The sequence below is a fragment of the Cheilinus undulatus genome, linkage group 14 (assembly GCF_018320785.1).
Source record: "Cheilinus undulatus linkage group 14, ASM1832078v1, whole genome shotgun sequence".
Taxonomy (NCBI): Eukaryota; Metazoa; Chordata; class Actinopteri; order Labriformes; family Labridae; genus Cheilinus; species Cheilinus undulatus.
The window spans coordinates 11,888,585-11,913,163 of NC_054878.1; the positions used below are offsets into that span (position 1 = coordinate 11,888,585).

General features: G+C 40.1%; 4 protein-coding genes across 4 annotated transcripts; all 4 read right to left on the reverse strand.

Annotated features, from left to right (window-relative positions):
- Positions 1–21,224, reverse strand: LOC121521120 (alpha-1-antitrypsin homolog). Its single transcript, XM_041804870.1, has 5 exons — positions 21,152–21,224; positions 1,688–2,063; positions 1,257–1,527; positions 425–572; positions 1–307 (listed from the first exon to the last, which is right to left on the reverse strand). The coding sequence occupies exons 1-5, from the start codon at positions 21,152–21,154 to the stop codon at positions 116–118; spliced, it is 990 nt and encodes a 329-aa protein (XP_041660804.1). The 5' UTR covers positions 21,155–21,224; the 3' UTR covers positions 1–115.
- On the reverse strand, positions 3,856–14,478 carry LOC121521119 (alpha-1-antitrypsin homolog). Its single transcript, XM_041804869.1, has 5 exons — positions 14,406–14,478; positions 5,783–6,389; positions 5,344–5,614; positions 5,009–5,156; positions 3,856–4,886 (listed from the first exon to the last, which is right to left on the reverse strand). The coding sequence occupies exons 2-5, from the start codon at positions 6,378–6,380 to the stop codon at positions 4,695–4,697; spliced, it is 1,209 nt and encodes a 402-aa protein (XP_041660803.1). The 5' UTR covers positions 6,381–6,389; positions 14,406–14,478; the 3' UTR covers positions 3,856–4,694.
- On the reverse strand, positions 4,695–6,380 carry LOC121521827 (alpha-1-antitrypsin homolog). The gene is made up of 4 exons (XM_041806001.1): positions 5,783–6,380; positions 5,344–5,614; positions 5,009–5,156; positions 4,695–4,886 (listed from the first exon to the last, which is right to left on the reverse strand). Exons 1-4 carry the CDS (start codon positions 6,378–6,380, stop codon positions 4,695–4,697), a joined length of 1,209 nt encoding a protein of 402 aa, XP_041661935.1.
- On the reverse strand, positions 19,691–21,334 carry LOC121521828 (alpha-1-antitrypsin homolog). Its single transcript, XM_041806002.1, has 4 exons — positions 20,776–21,334; positions 20,337–20,607; positions 20,002–20,149; positions 19,691–19,882 (listed from the first exon to the last, which is right to left on the reverse strand). Exons 1-4 carry the CDS (start codon positions 21,332–21,334, stop codon positions 19,691–19,693), a joined length of 1,170 nt encoding a protein of 389 aa, XP_041661936.1.
- Between the last annotated feature and the right edge of the window lie 3,245 nt (positions 21,335–24,579).

Sequence of the window (24,579 nt, forward strand, 5' to 3'; positions counted from 1 at the left end):
TATTCAGGTTGGAAGCTAACAAGTGAGTCCCACCCCTAGTGTTTACAGATGAGTCCTGATTTTACAATAAACTATTCTCCAGTGATGAGATGTAGGACTGATTATCTTGGATTCTTCATTCAGCTGTTGGGTTGTTGATCTTGCCCATGAAGAGGATGCTCCCACTGGAGTTCTCTATGATGAAAACCAAGAAAGGTCTGTTGATTCTGATGATAGGAGGCAACGAATACAATTCGACCTCCGAGGTGCTGACAGCTGTTGCTTCTGTTCCAATCTCAGTGACACTGAGCACAGCCTTGTGTGATGCCTGTATGAAGAAAGAAGTGGTCTTTACAAACCTTGAGGAACCATTGCTGACATTGTTGAGTAAGAAATCCCTTTAACGTTCAGAAGCATTTGAAACTGAGAAGAAACCCTCCCGTACCTTTGAGATTTTGAGCTTGAACTCTTCAGATATACCGGAGAAATCAGCGCTCTTCTCAAATGCATTGATGATGCCCATTTCTTTCAGAGTGCTCTCCAGGGAAGCATCAGAAGAGATGGAAAACTTTGGCAAGAACAATATTATATCTCTGAGAAACAAAGAACATAATCAGAATTAAAGCATGAACAGTTGAACTGAGGCTTTTGTGATTAAGCAAAATACACTTTTTCAGGCTTTTCTAACACAAATTTGTGCCCCTGGCCTGTCCACAATACCCCCAGGAGTCCGAGAAATGTACTCCCCTCTCTCTCCACCTTTCAGGAAATGTGTGCTGAAACAAGCTGTTCTCAGATTTTCCCCTCATGATGTCATGTGGGTAGTTAGCACAGCCTGCAGGTTCAGTTGGCCCTCCCTGCTTGGAAGAAAGTTCCGCCCTCCTCTCCTGATCTTTCTCTCAGCTGAGGATCAGGACAACCAAATCCATTTCCTGAGAGGGGCGTGGTCAGGGGTGGAGCCAGACAGTACATTTACATTTAAAGCCACAAACACAGAAACAGCTTGTTCTGAGCAGAGCTGAAACAGAGGGGTTTTAAGACATGCAAAAATCTATGACTGGATTGTTTTTTCAGAAACAAACTTCACAGCCATGATTTAGAGAACTCTGAGAGTAATATAAACTTGTCTTAAATGGGTAAAATATGTGACCTTTAATTGAGAGGCTCTAATCATACAGAAAAACTAGACTTTTATTCATTAAACTGAACATAACGAGGTTCTGTTAATTTGTGACACATTTATTCAAAATCTTGAAAATAAAGTTGATTGAACTTACTCCATTGAGGCTGAGTCCCCCCAGTCTCTAATGTGGTCCTTGTTGATGTAGCCCTCCACCTCCTCCATCTTGTCTTCATCAGGCAGGACGATCATCATGGAGGCGTCGCCCTTGTAAGGCAGACTGATGACGGTGGCGTGGTTTGCTCTGTCCCAGTAGACCTCGTAGTTCCCTCTCCTTGTCATCATATCCACCTGAACTTTGGTGGTCTTGTCCACATGAAATTCAGCCTTATGTGTATCATAACTTTGGAACGGGTTCTCCCACAGTCCTACAAAGGACACAAACGTCTTATGAACTAACAATGGACATCGGACCCTAAACCATTTAACTTCATGTTAAGATTATCAAGATGGTTTATTTTACATGTTGATGGTTTCTGCCTTGAGAGTCGGCCTATGAGAAAACCTGAATTCAAATCAGCACATTACCTTTAAAGTAGACGTAGTTGATCAGCACCATGACCATAGCCGGATCCAGGTCCTTCACCATGTCTCTGATCTTGTCCTGGGTTTTATTTGCAATAAATCTGTTGATCTCAGCTGCAGCGTCAGAGAGATCCTGGCTGACGTTGAAGATCTCACCAGAGTAAAACTCCTTGACATCATTCAGGAACATCTCCAGAGGATTGAAGCCAGAGTGCACTGCAGCAGCATTTCCTACATCCAGCTGTAGATTCTCCTGACTGTGTCCATGGACCTCAAAGAGATGTTTGTACGCTTCATTGACCTGGGTTTGGTTGAAGGCGCTGTAGCCCAAGGTGGAGAACAGCTGGCTGTGGGTTTCACCTCCAGCTCCTGCAGACACCATGGACAGGATGCTGGAGATCCGACACCCAAAAAACTTCAAAATAAAGTCAACATAAAAGTATAATTTATAGAATTATGTGTCATCTGTTTGACAACAGTTTTTTAAGCATTTTTTACCACAATTTAATGTAAATTAGATTAAATCAAATGCTATCCATCCATCCATCACTACCTGCTCATGCCTTTATTTTAAAATGTTGACGTTTACTTCCGGATCACATGACCGTTCCTTTTACTTCTCCACTGCCTTAATAATAAAAGAAAAAGACCTTAAACAAAATTCAACCTTCTTTGCATTTCTTCTTTTTGCCATTCTAATAAAAAACCATAAAAAGAAAGATGTCGCCAATTATTTGTTTTATGGTTTCTGTTCAGAAACAAAAAATGAGTGAAGCTGGCTGTTCTCTTGATTTTTATATGATCAAATGCCCTTTCAAAATAGTTTATACTTTGGCATCCTGATCTTCCTGATCATCAGAACCTGGTATAGGTCAGTCATTGTTGGCAAATTGTTTTTATGCATTTTTTTTTTTTTTGGCACAGTGTCAAATGTAAAAAAAATGCGACACATAAGCCCTTTAGGACCAAAGTGGCTCATTTCATAAATGAGGCTATAAAATTACTATACATTCATATTTTTTAAAACTCTTTTTGGTCAATCTTTTAAACCAACTCCCCCTCAAATCATAAAAATTAAATGAACATAACTTTAACTTTTTAAACGTCAGATTTTGTCATTGTGCCCCTCTTTACTTTAGATTGGAAAAATTGAAAAAATGAGTGCTTTTCCAAAAATGCATGCAAATATATTTTTCTTTCTTTCTGGTCATGAAAACTTTGTAAATGTCAATAATTTGGGGAAAAATGGCTTTTACTGCTTTATTTTTGGCACAGTGTCAAATGTAAAAAGAAACATGGTAGAAAATGGCACCATCTGATGGAAAATAATAAAAGTTACAAATTTACAACTTCAACTAAAACAATAAAAGCAAAAATATTAAAATATTACAGTGCATATTTTTATGTTCTGATTGCTCCAAGATTCAAAAAGTGAAATTTTAATTGAAGTCAATGCTGTCCATTTTGGCTTTAATGGTAAATGTGTTACTATTTTTTACACAATGCATTATAGTGTAGTGACCCTGGGTCACACTTTTGTAGTGTTTGTAAATGCAGCTTTTCCTCCTCTCCTGCAGAGTGTCAGTGTTTGTGTCAGCTGCAGTGTGTGTGTGTGTGTGATTAGGTCCTGGTGCTGATTCTGATCGGCTGCTGCAGAGATTGCTGCAGCCTGCTCTTCCTCTTCTGCTCCAGTCACTCCCAACAAAGCAGCCTGTGTATTGTAGGCTCTGTGTGTAGTGTATAATTCTGACCTTTAAGTGAGTATGTAGGAAGTCAATAGTGTCTGTTACCTTGCTTAAACTGGTGTTACAGCCAAAACTGAACTCTGTGTTTCCTTTAATCTTCAGACATCCAACTGTGGTGTGTTAAGCGTTTAACCCTTAGAGCTCACAACTGTTGTTTCACTATTATATCTCCCCTGGGCTTTTTGTCTTAAAAAGCTTGTAAACATCAACTCTGTGGTGACCAGTCAAGCTCTAAACATCTTTTTTTCTTTTTCAGGTCAACCTGGGCTTTAAGAATTTATCTACTGCAGTAATGTCACTTGAATTTCAAAAAGTTCTAAAAGGACTCTAAAGAGACAGGAAGAAAACAAATCAGAATGTGAAACTCAAAGATTTTTTATTGATAACACAGTAAACAACAGTGACTAATCCTTTTGTTTGCACAGATTTGTTCTCTCATCTCATGGGGACAAAACAGTGAAAAAAAAACATTCTGTGACTAATGTTTTAAAATATCGACATATATTTACAAAAAAGTCCACGCTCGTTTTTTGCAGTTAAAATAATTCATACCATTCCTTTAAGCAGTAGAGACGCAACAGCTTGCCACTGGTCAACAGCCCCTCCCACAATGCATTGCATAGCAACAAATATGGCGCTACCCACAAAAGAAAACCAAAGTACATGATTGAAAATGGATTAAAAATCTATAAACGGATGCTTATTATTGGATCTAACACTGTGGATTTCAGGTAAGACACTGGTTACTCATGAATGATGGGTATTCTGATGATATTTTCATGTTTATGGTTTAATGACAGGATTAAAAGACAAAAAGGATTGGTGTTGTGTTTTATTTTGAAAGCAATAGGGATTCTGACTGCAAGGTTGACTAGAAACAGGCAAGTCAACCAGCTGGTGGACTTGCATATTTTCTTCCTGATTGGGTAATCTGAAAAATAAAACCTGAAATGTTGTTAAACGAAGAGGCAGGAACACAACTTTACCATCAAATATTTTTTTGCAAATGTATTTCTTAGTTTGGAAGTCAAAGGGTTAATCAGATATTACCATGGGTTTTGCAGCATCAGTGTCTTACAAAATACAGTATAAGCTATTACAGGAACTCTTTACTATCAGCCATTGTACCATACCCTGTAGTATCTGGATTTATACAATTTATAAGCTAACAAGTGAGTCCCACACCTCCTGTTTACAGATGAGTCCTGATTTTATAATAAACTATTCTCCACTGATGAGATATAGGACTGATTATCTTGGATTCTTCATTCAGCTGTTGGGTTGTTGATCTTGCCCATGAAGAGGATGCTCCCACTGAAGTTTTCTATGATGAAAACCAAGAATGGTCTGTCAATTCTGATGCTTGGAGGTAACATATGAGTCGTAATCTCCATGGTGCTGACAGCTGTTGCCTCTGTTCCAATCTCAGTGACACTGAGCACAGCCTTGTGGGATGCCTGTGTGAAGAAAGAAGTATTCAATGCTCTATCATCTGACCAAAAAGAAAACACTGCTGATGTTGTTGAGTGGGAATATCACCTTGTTGTTCAAAAGCAACTGAGAAGAAACCCTCCCCTACCTTTGAGATTTTGAGCGGTAAGTCTTTAGATATACCAGAGAAATCAGCATTCTCTCCAAAAGCATTTATGATGCCCATTTTTTTCAGAGTGCTCTCCAGGGAAGCATCAGTAGAGATGGAAAACTTTGGCATGAACAGATCTATGTAACTGAGAAACAAAGAACATGAACAGACTTAAAGCATGAACAGTTGAACTGAGGCTTTTGTCATTTTATTGAATTGCTCTTATCATACAGATGAACTAGACTTTTATTCATCACACTGAACATAACGAGGTTCTATTAATTTGTGACATATTTATCCAAAAACTTGCAAATAAAGTTGATTGAACTTACCTCATAGAGACTGAGTTTCGCCAGCGTCTGATGTGGTCCTTGTTGATGTAGCCCTCCACCTCCTCCATCTTGTCTTCATCAGGCAGGACGATCATCATGGAGGCGTCGCCCTTGTAAGGCAGACTGATGACAGTGGCATGGTTTGCTTCGTCCCAGTAGACCTTGTAGTGCCCGGTCCTTGACATCATGTCTACCTGAACTTTGGTGGTCTTGTCCACATGAAATTCAGCCTGTCGTGTCATATCACTTTGGAATGGGTTCTCCCACAGTCCTAAAACAGGACACAAACACATTATGAACTGACAGTGGACATCTGACCTGAAACCATTAAATTTCATGTTAAGATCATAGAGATTTTTTTTTCTTTTACAAGCTGATGGTTTCTGTCTTGCTCCATAGTTGGCCTGTGAGAAAACCTGAATTCAAATCAGCACATTACCTTTAAAGTAGACGTAGTTGATCAGCACCATGACCATAGCGGGATCCAGGTCCTTCACCATGTCCTTGATCTTACCCTGAGTTTTATTTGCAATAAATCTGTTGATCTTAGCTGCAGCCTCAGAGAGATCTTGGCTGACAGTGAAGATCTCACCAGAGTAAAACTCCTTGACATCATTCAGGAACGTCTCCAGAGGATTGAAGCCAGAGCGCACTGCAGCAGCATTTCCTACATCCAGCTGTAGATTCTCCTGACTGTGTCCATGGACGTCAAAGAGATGTTTGTATGCTCCATTGACCTGGGTTTGGTTGAAGGCGCTGTAGCCCAAGGTGGAGAACAGCTGGCTGTGGGTTTCACCTCCAGCTCCTGCAGACACCATGGACAGGATGCTGGAGATTCCCAGTGGTGAGTAGAAGATGTTCTTTCCAGCAGCAGTGTTGGCCTTCAGACTTTTGTAGAGGGCAAAGGCAAAGTCAGCATTGGGGGAGGACAGCCTGTGGTAGCTAATATCATCAGTATGGCTGTGTCCAGAGCTGTGGCGGTCTGCCGAGCCTGCAGACTCCGGGGGTGGTTTGAAACAACTGAAGATACTACACATCTTTACAGCCTGGTCATGTGACAGGAAATAATAGAGAAACTTCTTAGTAGTTTTTGCATGTTATTTTGTAGTACAGTTGACTTGTTGACCAGCCTTATGAATGAGTATTTAACTAGTGAAACAAACAAGAAATTGAATCAAACATAAAATATTCTACATATCAGAGAATAGAAAGGCTAAACACAACAGTAGTTTGAGGGTGGACATTTTTTCAAACAGAACACACTATCTCTTACAGCATCTCACACTCAGGGGTGGATCTAGAAATGTATTCTTGGGGTAGCAAGAGGGTGGCAGGAGATTTGTTAGGGGTGGCACTCCATGGCAAAGTGTATTTGTTGATTCAACCACATTATCAATTGATATTTACATTGAAAATGACAGGAATTAATTAGCTTTGAGGGGCAGTACTTTCTGGTGCGGCAGAGCCGTGACAGAGGCAAACAGTCAGAAGAGACCAGTGCAATTATGGCTGAAGAGATATGCATGGATGCTGCTATCGCACCAGTTTGATCAGAACTTGACAACAATTCTTTGTTAAAAGAAGAACAAGGATCAAATTGAGTTTTTTTCTGTTCAAAAATGACAAAAGTCATGTACTGACATGTCTACAGTCGCCACAGTTGGTGTTATGCAGTTCTCTTTGGAGTTTACTCCTCGTTAGCGGCGTACCTTGGTAGTGGCTACGATGTCACGTGTTTTGCAGCGATGGGAGAATGGTGTTTCAGTAACTCTATTACTTTTTATGGTAACTAGTGGTGTAACACTTTCTTTTTAAAATCATTAATGTCGTCATAAATACTAATTCTCTCATCACTCATAACTGTTACAGCTGAGAACTCTGTGATGAAGTTCAGTAAACATCTCATTCGGCGAACGACATGATGGGACCCTAAGCAAAGCAACATCCTGTGGTAAAGAATAGAGTGGCGGCACAGAGACACACAAGCAAACACAATCACTGAGGCACACACACGTCATGGCTGAGCATTCAAGCGTGAGCTTTCTGTCTTGTATACGAGTGTTACTTTTCCCTCCTCGGGATAAATGATGAAAAAGAACAGGAAAGGAAAGTTTTCCACTGCCAAGAACAGTTATTCTAACCCCACGAAACATTGAATTAAACACACGCTTCAGCTAAACTAGTTTCCGTAGAATGGGATGCTACAAACACCGCTAACCCAGGTAAAGCTCACGTTAGCACAGCAGACCAAGCAGGAGCCACTCCATGCAAACAACCAAGGCTGGATTTTAAATCACAGTCAGCTGCACAAGCTCTGATCTTTGAGATAGGAAGGGAGAAGCTACTTGGTAAGAGGAATCTGCTTTTGGTTGTTTCAGTTGGAAGTAGGTTGTTGGCAGTTTTGCTTAGGCTGAACGTGTTAGTTTCACTCTCTCTGCAACAATAGGTGAGGCAGTTGACGCGTGTGGCTCCCTCTATTGATTGCTAAAGTGAAAACTGCCGGGGCGGAGTTTCACTGTAGTCCAAGCTTTAAGAGAGTTTGAATCTAAATTTGCCAGCTGGGGCGGTTAGCGGCTGTGCACAATCAACTCAATTGTGCACATCTGTGGCATATCTCTCTATATAAGTACACAGACTGGGCTGAAGCGTCAGCGTAAGCGTCAGCCCTTGTGGAAGCCCAATTGTGTGAAGACCACATTGGGTAAAGACCAGCGAGTCTACCTGTGCGAGTCCACCGAGCAAGGCCACAGACAGGCAGCACTGCCTCATAACAGTCTAACGCACCTCAGCAGTCTAACGCAACATGTGCAACCAAAAAATACAAGTCATATATGGGAACAGAAAGAAGCACAATAGTTACAGAAAACGAAACTTGCATAATCTATCCACTTTGCAGAATGCCTCTTTTCCACAACCTTTTATCACAGTTGGCCTCTGGAACTGCCAGTCTGCAGTTAACAAAGCAGAATTCATCAATTCCCTCACTAGACTGTCTAACATTCAGGTCCTAGCCCTGACAGAAACTTGGGTCCGTCCTGAGAACACTGTAACACCAACTGCTCTATCAGTTGATGCAGTGTTCTCTCATACACCTCGCTCTTCTGGCCGAGGAGGTGGCACAGGCATTATTCTTTCTCATAGCTGGAACTTCAGCCAGTTCAAACCCTTGGACAATAACACCTCATTTGAATATCATGCAGTCACCTGGACAACTTTATTGTGGAACTGGACATGTTACTCTCAGACATCCCTGATGATGGCACACCACTGGTTGTCATGGGTGACATGAACATCCACTTGGATAGAGCCCAGGCTACTGATTTTATTTCACTACTGTCCTCCTTTGACTTGAAACTGGTTCAAACGCCTCCTACACACAAGGCTGGTAATATACTGGATTTGATTCTAACTCGCAATTGCTCCACGGCTAATTTGAGTGTAACACCACTTCACCTCTCTGACCACTACTTCATTCAGTTCTCACTTGGCTTACCTGAACTTCAACAATATACCACTCAATTAAGATCATACCGCAGAAACCTTCAGTCACTTGACCCAACACAGCTGTCTGACGAGGTCTCAGCTGCACTAGCCTCATGTAACGAGTCCTTCACACTCACTGTTAACGAGGCCACAGACACATTCTGCTCCTCACTGACCTCCTCTCTGGACAAACTCTGCCCTCTGGTGTCTAAGCCCTTTTGAAATACTCCACCTTGTCCCTGGCTCACTCAGGTCATCAGAACACAAAGGGCAGGGCTCAGAGTGGCAGAGAGAAAATGGCGTAAATCCAAACAAACCACTGACTTGAGTGCTTATCAGCAAAAACTGTCCTGTTTTACCTCTGCTCTAAAATCTGCTAAGAAGGCGTTCTATCAATCAAAGATCTGTGCTGCCACTGATGCACGCAAACTCTTCTCTGCTTTTAACTCGCTCCTCTCTCCTTCAAACCCACAACCCTCCAGTATGTTGACTCCAGACATGTTCGCCTCCTACTTCGCTGACAAGGTTTCTACCATCAGCAACCAATTCTCTGAGCCTGTCCAACTCAGTTTTCTGCCACCAGCTAGTGATGCCTCACTTAGCTCATTCTCTCCACTAAGTGAGAGCGAGGTCACCAGGCTTCTGCTTGACTCTAAGCCCACAACCTGTCCCCTCGATCCGATACCATCACATCTCTTGCAGGCGATTGAGCCCACAATCAGCCCTGCTGTGAGTTGTATCATTAACTCCTCTCTGTCCACAGGTGTTTTCCCAGCTGCTTTCAAGCAAGCGCGGGTTACACCACTGCTCAAAAAACCCACTCTCAACCCAGCCCTGGTTGAAAATTACAGGCCGGTCTCACTTCTCCCATTCCTATCAAAAATACTGGAGCGCACAGTCTTCAACCAGCTCTCAGAACACTTGCAGAACAATGATCTACTTGATCAGAATCAGTCTGGCTTTAGGCGGGGCCACTCTACTGAAACTGCACTTTTATCGGTAATGGAATCACTTCGCTTGGCCAGAGCAGCTGGTCAGTCCTCAGTTCTCTTACTGCTGGATCTGTCCGCTGCCTTTGACACAGTAAACCACCAAATCCTCCTCTCCACACTCTCTTCACTTGGTATCTCAGGATCTGCCCTACAGTGGTTTAAGTCCTACCTCACAGGGAGATCTTTTAGAGTATCATGGAAGGGAGGAGTGTCTAAACTGCATGGCTTATCAACAGGGGTGCCTCAAGGGTCTGTGCTTGGTCCCCTACTTTTCTCAATATACACCACCTCACTTGGTGCAATCATCCGCTCCCATGGCTTTTCTTATCACTGCTATGCAGACGACACACAGCTATTCCTGTCCTTTCCACCAGATGACACAACTGTCTCAGCTCGGATCTCATCCTGCCTTGCTGATATTTCTAAATGGATGAGGGAACGTCACCTTCAGCTCAACCTGCCCAAAACGGAGCTCATTATCATCCCAGCCAGTCCCACTATGGAACCGCAGATCAGTATCCAGCTTGGATCAAATAATCTCTTGCCCACTAAGTCAGCCCGGAATCTGGGTGTCATGATTGATGACCAGCTAACCTTCAAGCTCCATGTGGCCTCGATTGCTCGGTCCTGCCGTTTCGCCCTCTACAACATCAAGAGGATCAGACCCTACTTGACAGAGCATGCTACACAACTCCTGGTACAGGCTCTTATAATATCACGTATTGACTACTGTAACTCATTACTGGCAGGCCTACGTGCATGCACAGTTACACCTCTGCAGTTGATCCAGAACGCAGCAGCACGTCTGGTCTTCAACCAACCCAAGACAGCTCATGTCACGCCTCTTTTAATCTCTCTACACTGGCTTCCAGTTGCAGCTCGCATTAAATTCAAAACTCTAATCATTGCTTACAAAGCAGTAACTAAAACTGCTCCTGTTTACCTGGAGTCCCTCATCCAGGTCTACACCCCTTCTCGCCCACTACGCTCAGCCAGCGAAAGGCGCCTGGTACTTCCAGCACATCATGCTCCTAAGTCACTAGCTCGACTCTTCTCCTCTGTTGTCCCTAAATGGTGGAATGAATTACCCAACTCCATTCGATCTACAGACTCCCTGTCTACTTTCAAGAGAAGGCTAAAGACCCAGCTCTTCAGAGAACACTTTGCACTTAGCTAGGCAATTCTCTACTGTTGTCCCCAGTAGTAGATTGAGTCTCAGCCAGACTATTCTCCACTGCTGCCCCCAGTGGTTGAATGAGTTTCCCAACTATAGTTAGCTCGCACTGTCCTGCTCTACTTCTGGGATTTCTTTGCCCAGCTCTTTGGGAATGATCCAGCACTTGGTACTTGGTAAATAGTTGTTGTGAAGTCTAATGAATGACGATTAGTGATCCCACATTTTCCTTGATTCATTGTTGCTGTCTAATAACAAAAAAAAACAAAAAAACAAAAAAACAAAAAAAAAAACAAAAAAAAAAAAACGACATAAACAACATATATTTTAGGTACTCTGCCTTAAACTCTACACGGCAGCACTTGCGTCCAATTGGACCTGAAGCACTTGATGGCACTTACTGATGTTGTTTCTTCTTGTCTAGATCATTGCTTGTGTTGTTCTTGCTCTCAAATGTACGTCGCTTTGGAGAAAAGCGTCTGCTAAATGACATTGTAACATTGTAACATTGTGTCACCAAGGCAGCACTAACACTGTCAAAAGCTGCTAAACACATCTACTGTGGACTACTGCTTCACCACGTTCAAACATAATATTAATGTCCACAATGTTATATGAAAAGAGTTATTTCCTCTCACACTGCCACAACAACACAAATAAATGTGAACAATGAGAACAGAAGCAAAAAAAGTAACACTTGAGTTACTTTTCAAATTAACTAGTCACTTTTACAAAGCAGTAAATCAGTTACTAACTCAGTTACTTTTTGCTAGCAGTAACTAGTAACTGTAACTAGTTACTATTTTTCAGTAACTTGCCCAACACTGGTGTTTTGTTGCTCTGATTGGCCTGTAATGATGTGACGGACAGAATGTTCATCTGATCACCCTCTGAGTTTTTATTGCAAAGGCTCTGCCCTTTCCCAAACACTGTCTATGGGAGGTCTATGGCAGGTTATATTTACATGGAAAGCCTCGAAATCAAGGTACGTGAACTCAGTAAAGTTTGGCTCCCTTATTGTGGCGCATAAGTAAAACTATTAATCAGAATTTACATGGTGAAAGAGAATAACTGAATGAATTATAACCAAAAAATAAACAAATTGTGCCGCGTTACAATAAAATACTAATTTTACACCATACTATTACACCAGAAGCGGGCACCAAGTCAATGCAAAGGCTGATATAATAAGTGTATTTATTAAAATATTTTTCACTGGTATTGTCAGTGTTAACATGGGATATTTTTATCGGCTATAAATTATGAGTCCAACTTGAGTGCAACAATCAGTTTATTTAGATCCAGTATAAACAAATGACTTTCAAAACCTCAATACATCAAAAGAAAAGTAGCTGATAACTGAAAATGTGGATGCGTATAAAAGTAATCAGATCTGACATGAGACCACTGTGTTTGATTTTGGTCTTCTTCTAATCACAGCACTAACTGACTGAAATAAAAAGTCTTCAGGTCAGGAAAAATTTCACCAAGGGAAACCATGAGTGACATATTTGGAATGTGGAACTTTCTTTTGCCTCATCTCTGAAGGTTCTTGTGGAAACAGTCCTGTTTGAGCTGAGCTGGCCCCTCACACCTAAATTTGGATTTCTAGAGCAGGGGTTCTCAACCTTTTCAGCCCGCGACCCCCAAAATAAAGGTGCCACAGATCGGGGTCCCTCGCTGTACCTGAGGGTGGTTGAACGTAGACAATCAAGAGTAGTCCTGTGCAGACAAGGCCGTCCATAAGGGGGGATAAAGTGGGAGGTTTCTGGGAGCCAGCCAAACTAGGGGCCCATGGAGGTCAGCAAAATCATGGTCCATTGTGAAGTTAAGCTGTGAAAACCATATTTTATATTTGACCTGAATAATAACCACTCTTATCAAAGAAACAAAAATCTTTATTTATTCATTTGTGTAGTAAATAGACTTTGTTAAATGAAAATAACTGTTAAAAAAAAGTTGAATGGGTTATAAATGGCTAAAATTGGTTAATAATGGCAAAAAATGGTGGAAAAGGTGATGAATTGGATTTTTAAAGAACACAAATGTGTTGAAAGTGGCAAAAGTTGGATAAAGATAGCAAAAATGGGCACAAAAATTGGTAAAAGGGGATTAAAAAGTGGCTGAAATGTTTTCTAAGTGCCAAAAAAGGTGGAAATTAGGTGGACTGGGATGAAAAACTGACATAAACTGGCAAAAATGGGTTAATTGTGGTTAAAATGGGCAAAAAGGAGTATAAAGTGGTTCATAGAGGCAATTAGCAGAAAGTGGCAAGAATCGGTTTAGAAGTGGCAGAAACAGGCAGATAATGTGATGTAAAGGGTTTAAAATGACAAAAATAGGTTTAAGTGGAAAAAATGTGTTAAAATTGGTGTTAAAAAAGAGTGAAAACAGGATTCACATTTGGTCAAACTGGTGTAAAGTGATAACAGTGTAATTTAAAAAATATTCTTAGTTCTTTTAAAGGCATCTGGTGACCCCCTCTCAGTGACTCGTGACCCCAAAGGGCATTCCGACCCCAAGGTTGAGAACCACTGTTCTAGAGGATAGAGAGAAAAAAAGATTTAAACTAAGAGAGAGCATTAGTGATTAAAATATATATGAACTAAATGATGTGAAGCTGTCATTGATAAGACATGTTAAACCCTCAGGTTTTATTACAGCACACTGCTGAACATTTTGGCCTGAGTGTGGAATTCTTTGTTAATTTTGGAGTTTTAACCTCAGCTGCTGTAATATGTCTAAAACACATTGTACACAAAATACAGACCCTCTTCCTCACTCTCTACCACCTTAGTCTTCAGTGAGAGAAAAATGTCATTGTCATCTGTCCTATTCTTTATATAAAGCTCCAAGTGACTTTACTGTGGTTTCCCTTTAATTTCAACAGTAATCTATACAGTATATATATATATATATTAGTACTGTCAGTTGATAAAAAATAATCAATTAATCACATCATTATGCTGTGATTTATCATGAGTAATCACATCATTTCTTTAGTTTTAGTAAATTTTAGATTTTTAAACATTCTTATCAAGTGTTTATTTTTATTATTTTAACTTTATGTACAGCACTTTGAAAGCGCTTTTTACTAAAAAATGTATTTTTATTAGTACCATTATTATATTTTTTTTATCTATAAATTAACATTTAAAATACTACCATTTACTTGCATTTTGTTTGAGATAAATTAATGAAACTATGGTGTTTAAATGAACAAATAACAAACAAAGTAGAGTTTTTAAACTTATTTGTGGTTTGTAAACCATAGTTTATAATTCACAGAGCAATAATATTTATAAACTTCAAACGAGCCCTGAGGTAGCTGAAGTTGCTGACTGATGTCCAGTGGTCTCTGGTCAGTGTAATAAATAGTAATAAACAGTAATTCATTGGAGGTCTGTCCTTACCGTTGATGTCCTCTTCAGTGCAGTTTGACAGAAACTTCACTCATATTCAGGAGATCCAACTGAGCCAGTGGACACATCTATTATAAATGAACTTGTATCAGCATGCTCTTTCTTCTGCCTGGGAATGTTGAAAACGATTCACCTGAACTCATCATGACTAACAAACCGGACTTACAGAAACTGAATCTTCTCTAAGCCGCTCCCTTAAATAGCTGCTCTCCACTCCAAGTTAGCAACCATAACTATGCATGGGAGGCCTGGCACACTCTCAGCAGACGCTAGTGTACCCAGACACACAAATCTTTACAGTGGGATGTTGAATTTTTCTCTTTCACAAAGGCAACAAACTGAGAGGTGAGAGGTGAGATACATGTACATTGTTGCAAGCTCCAGGGTTAATAGTGAGAATTGAGCAGTTACCAGGAATATTTTACTACAGCTATTGTCCTCACTCATACATGCAGGAGTGTCTGGTTCTGTGGTTTCCTGCCACTCACAGGCTGCAAGAAGTCAAGATCTCTCTCCTGCTCTAACCACTCCCCTTTTCATGTGTGTAATGTGCCTGATGTATTTCAGTAGAGAAGGAGCTGTAGCCCAAGGTGGAGAACAGCTGGCTGTGGGTTTCACCTCCAGCCCCTGCAGACACCATGGACAGGACACTGGAGATCTGACATCCAAAAAAATGCTGCTTTATAAATTTAGTTAAGTTTTTTATTTCTTTCACTTTTGGCAAGTTATGCTACTTTATGTATGACAATGTGAAGTTTACATTACTACCCCCCAATAATATGTTGTAATTAGTGCTGTCAATTTATATAAAAAAAAATTAATCAAGTTAATCACATCACTATGCTGTGATTAATCATGTTTAATCACAGCATTTCTTTAGTTTTAGTAAATTTTAGATTTTTAAATGTTCTTATTATCAAGTGTTTTTTTTAGTATTTAAACTTTATGTACAGTGCTTTGAAAGCACTTTTTACTAAAAAATGTATTATTATTATTATTATTATTATTATTATTATCTATAAATTAAGATTTAAAATACTACCATTTACTGTACTTCTGTATCAGATAAATTAATAAAAGTATGATATTTATAAGAAATGTATAAGAAATATTAAACAGACTAGAGTTTTTAAACTTATTTGTGGTTTGTAAATCAGAACGTCTTAATTCACTGAGCAATAATATTTATAAACTTCAAACAAGCCCAGCAGACAAACACATCAAGTAGAAAATAACTTGTGCTGTAAAGTGAATGATCAGGTGTGCTGTTACCCCGAGGTAGCTGAAGTTGCTGACTGATGTCCAGTGGTCTCTGGTCAGTGTAATAAATGAAGCTCAGGCCAGCTGCTCCACATTAGTTGGCTTTTTCGCTGTCATACTGTTCATGGATTCTTGTTAGTTCTCGAAGGTGTTCTGTGGTACGGGTCATCCGAGGCGACCTGGATGATGACTTGAAGCCCCTTGTCGTCAAAGATGTCGATGGTCTGCAGTCTCTGGCGACCCAATAGTGATCGCGTTCGTGAACTGAGATGTAGTTCTGGGGACAAATCCGGGTCTCCTGGACTGTGCCGGTGTGGCTTGGCGTTATGGCTCAATCCAATGTTGTTCTTAGCATCTTTGCTAACATTAGCAACATTAGCTATCATGGCTTAATCCCATGTTGTTCTTAGCATCTTTGCTAGCATTAGCAACATTAGCTATCATGGCTTAATCCCATGTTGTTCTTAGCATCTTTGCTAACATTAGCAACATTAGCTATCATGGCTTAATCCCGTGTTGTTCTTAGCATCTTTGCTAACATTAGCAACATTAGCTATCATGGCTTAATCCCGTGTTGTTCTTAGCATCTTTGCTAACATTAGCAACATTAGCTATCATGGCTTAATCCCGTGTTGTTCTTAGCATCTTTGCTAGCATTAGCAACATTAGCTATCATGGCTTAATCCCGTGTTGTTCTTAGCATCTTTGCTAGCATTAGCAACATTAGCTATCATGGCTTAATCCCATGTTGTTCTTAGCATCTTTGCTAACATTAACAACATTAGCTATCATGGCTCAATCCAATGTTGTTCTTAGCATCTTTGCTAACATTAGCAACATTAGCTATCATGGCTTAATCCCATGTTGTTCTTAGCATCTTTGCTAGCATTAGCAACATTAGCTATCATGGCTTAATCCCATGTTGTTCTTAGCATCTTTGCTAACATTAGCAACATTAGCTATCATGGCTTAATCCCGTGTTGTTCTTAGCATCTTTGCTAACATTAGCAACATTAGCTATCATGGCTTAATCCCGTGTTGTTCTTAGCATCTTTGCTAACATTAGCAACATTAGCTATCATGGCTTAATCCCATGTTGTTCTTAGCATCTTTGCTAACATTAGCAACATTAGCTATCATGGCTTAATCCCATGTTGTTCTTAGCATCTTTGCTAACATTAGCAACATAAACTATCATGGCTTAATCCTGTGTTGTTGTTAGCGTCTCTGTAAACATTTGCAAAGATGCGTTTTGCCTGGAGGTGTTACTTCAGACTGGTTTTGCTTTGGTGTAAAGACAGTTCATCACCACAGTTTGTACACACAACTTTTGTTTCATCCAGACTTCCATTAGGGAAGCTTTTTAAATCGAAATTTGCCGTGAAGCAGACCTGGGTCATCAATGCTGGCTGTGTTTGGCCTGCCTTTAACCTTTTCACCCCAGGAACCATCTATCCATCCATCTATCACTACCTGCTCAGGCCTTTATTTTCAAAAGTTGACTTTTACCTCCGGGTCACATGACCATCCCTTTCGCTTCTTTACCGCCTTATTGTAGAACAACAAAAGAAAAGACATTGAACAAAATTCAACCTTTTTTTCAAAGTTCATTTCGTGGTTTTACCATTTTACTAAAAGAAAACATAAAAGGAAAATGGTGCCGATCATTTGTTTTAATGATCCAGAAAGAAAAAATGAGTGAAGCTGGCTGTTTTCTAGATTTCCATACGGTCAAATACCCTTTCAAAATAAATTATAGTTTGGAATCCTGATCTTTCTGATCATCAGAACCAGGTATAAGTCAATCATTGTTGGCAATACTGTTTTTATGCATCATTATTTTTGGCACAGTGTCAAATGTAAAAAAAAAAAAAAAAAGTCCAGAAAATTATACATTCATATTTTTAAAAGCTTTGTGGTGAATCTTTTAAGCCAACCCCCCCTCCAATCATAGAAATTAAATGATCATAACTTGAAAAAAAAATGTAATCTTTTAATTCCAGGTTCTGTCACTGTGCCTCCCTTTGCTTTAGATTGGACAAAGTGAAAAATGAGTGATTTTCCCAAAATGCATGCAAATATATTTTTCTTTCTTTCTGGTCATGAAAACTTGGTAAATATCAATAATTTTAGGGCAAAATGGCTTTTAGTGCTTTATTATTTTTGGCACAGTGTCAAATGTAAAAAAAAAAAAAAAAAAAAAAAAAAGATAGATAATGGCACCATCTGATGGAAAATAGTAAAAGTTACAAATTTACAACTTCAACTAAAAACACTAAAAGCAAAAATATTAAAATATTGGAGTGCATATTTTTATGTTCTGATGGCTCCAAGATTCAAAAAGTGAAATTTTAATTGAAGTCAATGCTGTCCATTTTGGCTTTAAGGGTAAATGTGTTACTATTTTTTACTAAATTCATTATAGTTTAGTGACCCAGGGTCATATTTTTGTAGTGTTTGTAAATGCAGCTTTTCCTTCCCTCCTGCAGAGTGTGAGTAGTGGGTGTGGTTGTGTCAGTGAATGTGGCTGTCTGGGTGAGTGTGTCTGTTTCACCTGGAGGGTGTGTGTGTGTGTGTGTGTGTGTGTGTGATTAGGTCCTGGTGCTGATTCTGATTGGCTGCTGCAGAGATAGCTGCAGCCTGCTCTTCCTCTTCTGCTCCAGCCACTCCCAACAAAGCAGCCTGTGTATTGTAGGCTCTGTGTGTAGTGTATAATTCTGACCTTTAAGTGAGTATGTAGGAAGTCAATAGTGTCTGTTAACTTGCTTAAACTGGTGTTACAGCCAAAACTGAACTCTGTGTTACCTTTAAGCTTCAGACTTCCAGTTGTAGTGTGTTAACTGCTTAACCCCTAGAGCTCACAGCTATTTTTTTTCACAGTTATGTCTCCTCTGGACTTTTTGTCTTAAAAAGCTTGTAAACATCAACTCTGTGGTGACCAGTCAAGCTCTAAACATCTTTTTTTTTTTCAGGACAACCTGGGCTTTAAGAATTTATCTACTGCAGTAATGTCACTTGGATTTCAGAAAAAGTTCTAAAAGGACTCTAAAGAGACAGGAAGAAAACAAATCAGAATTTGAAACTCAAAGATTTTTTATTGATAACACAGTAAACAACAGTGACTAATCCTTTTGTTTGCACAGATTTGTTCTCTCATCTCTTGGTGACAAAACAGTGAAAAAAAACATTCTGTGACGGTTTTAAAATATCAACATAGATTTACAAAAAAGTCCACACTCTTTTTTTGCAGTTAGAATAAATTGTACCATTCCTCTAAGCAGTAGAGACGCAACAGCTTACCACTGGTCGACAGCCCCTCCCACAATGCATTGCATAGCAACAAATATGTCGGTACCCATAAAAGAAAACCAAAGTACATGATTGAAAATGGATTAAAAACTGAGTAAAGGACGCTTATTATTGGATCTAACACTGTGGATATCAGGGATAGACACTGGTTACTCATGAATGATGGGTATTCTGATGATATTTTCATGTTTATGGTTTAAAGACAGGATTAAAGGACAAAAAATATAACCTTAGACTTAAGTCTACAATGGGTTTCTAAAATTAGACATGGAAGACTGGTGTTGTATTTTATTTTGAAAGCAAAAGGGATTCTAGGGTTGATTAGAAACAGGCAAGTCAACAGCTGGTGGACTTGCATTTTCTTCCTGATTGGGTAATCTGAAAAATAAAACCTGAAATGTTGTTCAATGAAGAGGCAGGAACACAACTTTACCATCAAATAATTTTTTGCAAAAGTATTTCTTAGTTTGGAAGTCAAAGGGTTAATCAGATATTACCATGGGTTTTGCAGCATCAGTGTCTTACAAAATACAGTATAAACTATTACAGGAACTCTTTACTATCAGCCATTGTACCCAGTAGTATCTGCATTTATCCAATTTATAAGCTAACGAGTGAGTCCAACCCCTAGTGTTTACAGATGAGTCCTGATTTTACAATAAATTATTCTCCACTGATGAGATGTAGGACTGATTATCTTGGATTCTTCATTCAGCTGTTGGGTTGTTGATCTTGCCCATGAAGAGGATGCTCCCGCTGGAGTTCTCTATGATGAAAACCAAGAATGGTCTGTCAATTCTGATGGTCAGAGGTAACATGAGATTCATAATCTCCATGGTGCTGACAGCTGTTGCCTCTGTTCCAATCTCAGTGACACTGAGAACAGCCTTGTGCGATGCCTGCGTGAAGAAAGAAGTATTTAATGGTCTATCCACTGACCAAAGAAAACACAGCTGATGTTGGTGAGTGGGAATATCACTTTGTTGTTTGAAGGAATTGAGAAGAAACCCTCCCCTACCTTTGAGATTTTGAGCGGTAAGTCTTTAGATATACCAGAGAAATCAGCGTTGTTCTCAAAAGCATATATAATGTCCATTTTTTTCAGAGTGCTCTCCAGGGAAGCATCAGTAGAGATGGAAAACTTTGGCATGAACAGATCTATGTAACTGAGAAACAAAGAACATAATCAGACTTAAAGCATGAACAGTTGAACTGAGGCTTTTTTCATTTAATTGAGTTGCTCTTATCATACAGATGAACTAGACTTTTATTCATCACACTGAACATAACGAGGTTTTGTTAATTTGTAGCACATTTATTCTAAAACTTGCAAATAAAGTTGACTAAACTTACCTCATAGAGACTGAGTCCCTCCAGCGTCTGATGTGGTCCTTGTTGATGTAGCCCTCCACCTCCTCCATCTTGTCTTCATCAGGCAGGACGATCATCATGGAGGCATCGCCCTTGTAAGGCAGACTGATGACGGTGGTGTGGTTTGCTTCGTCCCAATAGACCTTGTAGTCCCCGGTCCTTGTCATCATGTCCACCTGAACTTTGGTGGTCTTGTCCACATGAAATTCAGCCTTATGTGTCGAAGCACTTTGGAAGGGGTTCTCCCACAGTCCTACAAAGGACACAAACATCTTATGAACAGACAGTGGACATCTGACATGAAACCATTAAATTTCATGTTAAGATCATAGAGATTTTTTTTTTCTTTTACAAGCTGATGGTTTCTGTCTTGCTCCATAGTTGGCCTGTGAGAAAACCTGAATTCAAACCAGCACATCACCTTTAAAGTAGACATAGTTGATCAGCACCATGACCATAGCAGGATCCAGGTCCTTCACCATGTCCTTGATCTTTCCCCGGGTTTTTTTTGCAATGAATCTGTTGATCTTAGCTGCAGTCTCAGAGAGATCCTGGCTGACGCTGAAGATCTCACCAGAGTAAAACTCCTTGACATCATTCAGGAATGTCTCCAGAGGATTGAAGCCAGAGCGCACTGCAGCAGCATTTCCTACATCCAGCTGTAGATTCCCCCGACTGTGTCCATGGACATCAAAGAGATGTTTGTACGCTTCATTGACCTGGGTTTGGTTGAAGGCGCTGTAGCCCAAGGTGGAGAACAACTGGCTGTGGGTTTCACCTCCAGCTCCTGCAGACACCATGGACAGGATGGTGGAGATTCCCAGTGGTGAGTAGAAGATGTTCTTTCCAGCAGCAGTGTTGGCCTTCAGACTTTTGTAGAGGGCAAAGGCAAAGTCAGCATTGGGGGAGGACAACCTGTGGTAGGCTGCCAAGGCTGCAGGGTCCAGGGGTGGTTTGAAACAACTGAAGATACTACACATCTTTACAGCCTGGTCATGTGACAGGAAATAAAGAAACTTCTTAGTACTTTTTCCATGTTATTTTGTAGTACAGTTGACTTGTTGACCAACTTTATGAATAAGCATTTAAGAAATTAAACAAGAAAATGAAACAAACTTTAAAGATGCTACATAACAGAGAGAACAGGAAGAATAAAGTCAACAGTAGTTCAAGGGTTGACATTTTTCAAACAGAACACACTATCTCTTACAGTGTCACACTCAGGGGCAGATCTAGAATTGTATTCATGGGGTGGCAAGAGGGTGGCAGGAGATTTGTCAGGGGTGGTACCATGGCAAAGTGTATTTGTTGATTCAATCACATTATCAGTTGATATTTACAATAACCTAGCAAAGCAGATGGATTCGCCCATTTCCGTGTTTCTCACTGGCGAATCTAACTTGCAAAGCTCCCATTTGAGGAGTTTGGGCCAGACGGAGTCGTGACATAAGCAAGCAGCCGGAAGAGGCCCATGCAATTATTGCTGGAGAGATTAGCATGGATGCTGCTGTCGCGTAACCTGACAGCTTAAATAGGAAACCTTAAATAGGAAATGTTTGAGAAAAGGTAGAGGCTTTGAAAAAAACTCAGAGTGTGATTGGGTGAACGTTCTGTTTGTCACATCTCTACAGGCCAATCAGAGCAACAAAACACATGACATAGCAGCTATCGAGCTGCGCATGTGCAGCTACTGAGGAATAACGCAAAACATAATGACTATAGACATGTAAGTATTCAACTTTTGTTGTTTTTGAAAAGAAATCAACTCCCTGCTGTTCTTTATTCTTCTTTTAACAAAGAAATGTTGTCAAGTTCTGATAAACCTGGTGCTTTAGCAGCATCCATGCTAAACTTTTCCTCCATAACTGTAACAGCTCTTGCTGCTGCTTGTTTACGTCACAACTCTGGTGCGCATGACAGTACTGCCCCTCATTGCTGATTGGTCCTGTCACTTTGTAACGGGGCCCAAATGGTTCAGATGGGAGCTTTGCAAGATGGATTCGCCAGTGAAAAACAAGGAAACGGGCATATCCATCTATTTTGTAAGGTTAGCTATCGCGTCAGTTTTTTCAGAACTTGACGACATTTCTTTGTTAAAAGAAGAACAAGGATCAGCATTGAGTTTTTTCTTTCCAAAAATGGCAAAAAGCGTGTGTAAAATCCAAACGCAGTATGTGATTTCAAGTGTTTTCTGTGGATCACAGTGGGCTGGCAGACATACAAACATTTCACCAGAAAATGACACAGGGTTCATAAGAGCCAAACTGTGGTGAGGCAGTTCGTTCTCCCACCAAACCTCCCAGCATGTATTATTGATTAATCAAACAGTCCTTAGAGAAAAATGTTTACCTAATGAGTTTTGCCCAGATTAAAAACAGTTAGTAGAGATTCCTGTGTATTTTTCAAAGTAATGTAAAAGTTTCTAAGTACTGATCCCTACATTCACATTTTAAAACATGATAATTATTATCTTATGGACAAAGTCCAAACTGTGCTAACCTTGCTGTTTAAGTTATGATTTAAAGGGGAGGTAAGACTGAAAGAATAATGTTAAACTACTAAAGTGTAAGTGTAGTGTCTTTGAATAAAATTCATTAAGTCGAAATAAAATAGCTAGTCTGTAAATCTACTCAAGTAAATAGAAAAATGCATTCACTTAAAGCTGAAGGGAGTGATAAATAGTTACTTTTGATATTGGAGTGGTGAAGCGTCCCTTATTTTTATACACACAATTTGGCAACCCTAGTGATGAAGGTCAGTAAACATCACATTCAGCGGACGACGTGATGGGACCCTAAGCAAAGCAACTTACTCAGTTACTTTTTGCTAGCAGTAACTAGTAACTGTAACTAGTTACTATTTTTCAGTAACTTGCCCAACACTGGTGTTTTGTTGCTCTGATTGGCCTGTAATGATGTGACGGACAGAATGTACATCTGATCACCCTCTGAGTTTTTATTGCAAAGGCTCTGCCCTTTCCCAAACACTGTCTATGGGAGGTCTATGGCAGGTTATATTTACATGGAAAGCCTCGAAATCAAGGTACGTGAACTCAGTAAAGTTTGGCTCCCTTATTGTGGCGCATAAGTAAAACTATTAATCAGAATTTACATGGTGAAAGACAATAACTGAGCAAATTATAACCAAAAAATAATTACAAAAAAATACTATTTTTACACCATACTATTACACCAGAAGCTGGCACCAAGTCGATGCAAAGGCTGATACAATAAGTGTATTTATTAAAATATTTTTCACTGGTATTGTCAGTGTTAACATGGGATATTTTTAGCGGCTATAAATTATGAGTCCAACTTGAGTGCAACAATCAGTTTATTTAGATCCAGTATAAACAAACGACTTTCAAAACCTCAATACATCAAAAGAAAAGTAGCTGATAACTGAAAATGTGGATGCGTATAAAAGTAATCAGATCTGACATGAGACCACTGTGTTTGATTTTATTTAAAGATGGCGCCATTGTGTGTGGCTGGCCGTCTACTGCTCTTTGTTGTTTTAGTGTTTCTGTTGTTTCTGTCAATTGTCACTAATAATGCCAACTCTCTGCTGGTCTACGATCGACAGGTGCTCTTAATATCCACCTCACTGGTGAGAAAGTATTTAAGTTTAACTCGAAGGGACGTGAATCTCCTCTCACCCTCTTCCTCTTGGGAATACATGCTGACCTCCTCCGTGCAGCGGTTCCTCACCTTCGCAGGAGACGCAGGGGGGAAGCCCGGTGGGCTGTTGTTTAAAATCAAGGCATGTCACGCTGTTTCTCCTGCTTTTATTCTCCGCTCTCCTGCGGATCACAGCACCAATCCTTGGCGTTCTGCCCATGGGCGACGTCCAGCTGTTGCATACACCTGACTAGTACCTGTGGCAGTGTCCGAGGAGGAGATCCGGACGCCTCGCCTGGTCTTCCATCACTCCTGGAGAGGCGGAGCGAATCACCACAACCTGCGGCCGCTTGGTAAGGCATCCCAGAAGACTACCAACACGGCTTCTACCAGGATTGCACTGGTGAATGCCAGATTGCTGGTGAACAAAACATTTGTTCTAAAAGAATTCTTCTCTTCTTGTAAGTTGGATTTTATATGTGTGACGGAAACCTGGCTCGGTGTTGGTGAGTCAAGCTCTTTTACCGAACTTTTAATGGATGACTGCTCTTACTTTAAATCTCCAAGGGTGACTGGACATGGAGGAGGAGTAGCGCCTGTTTTTA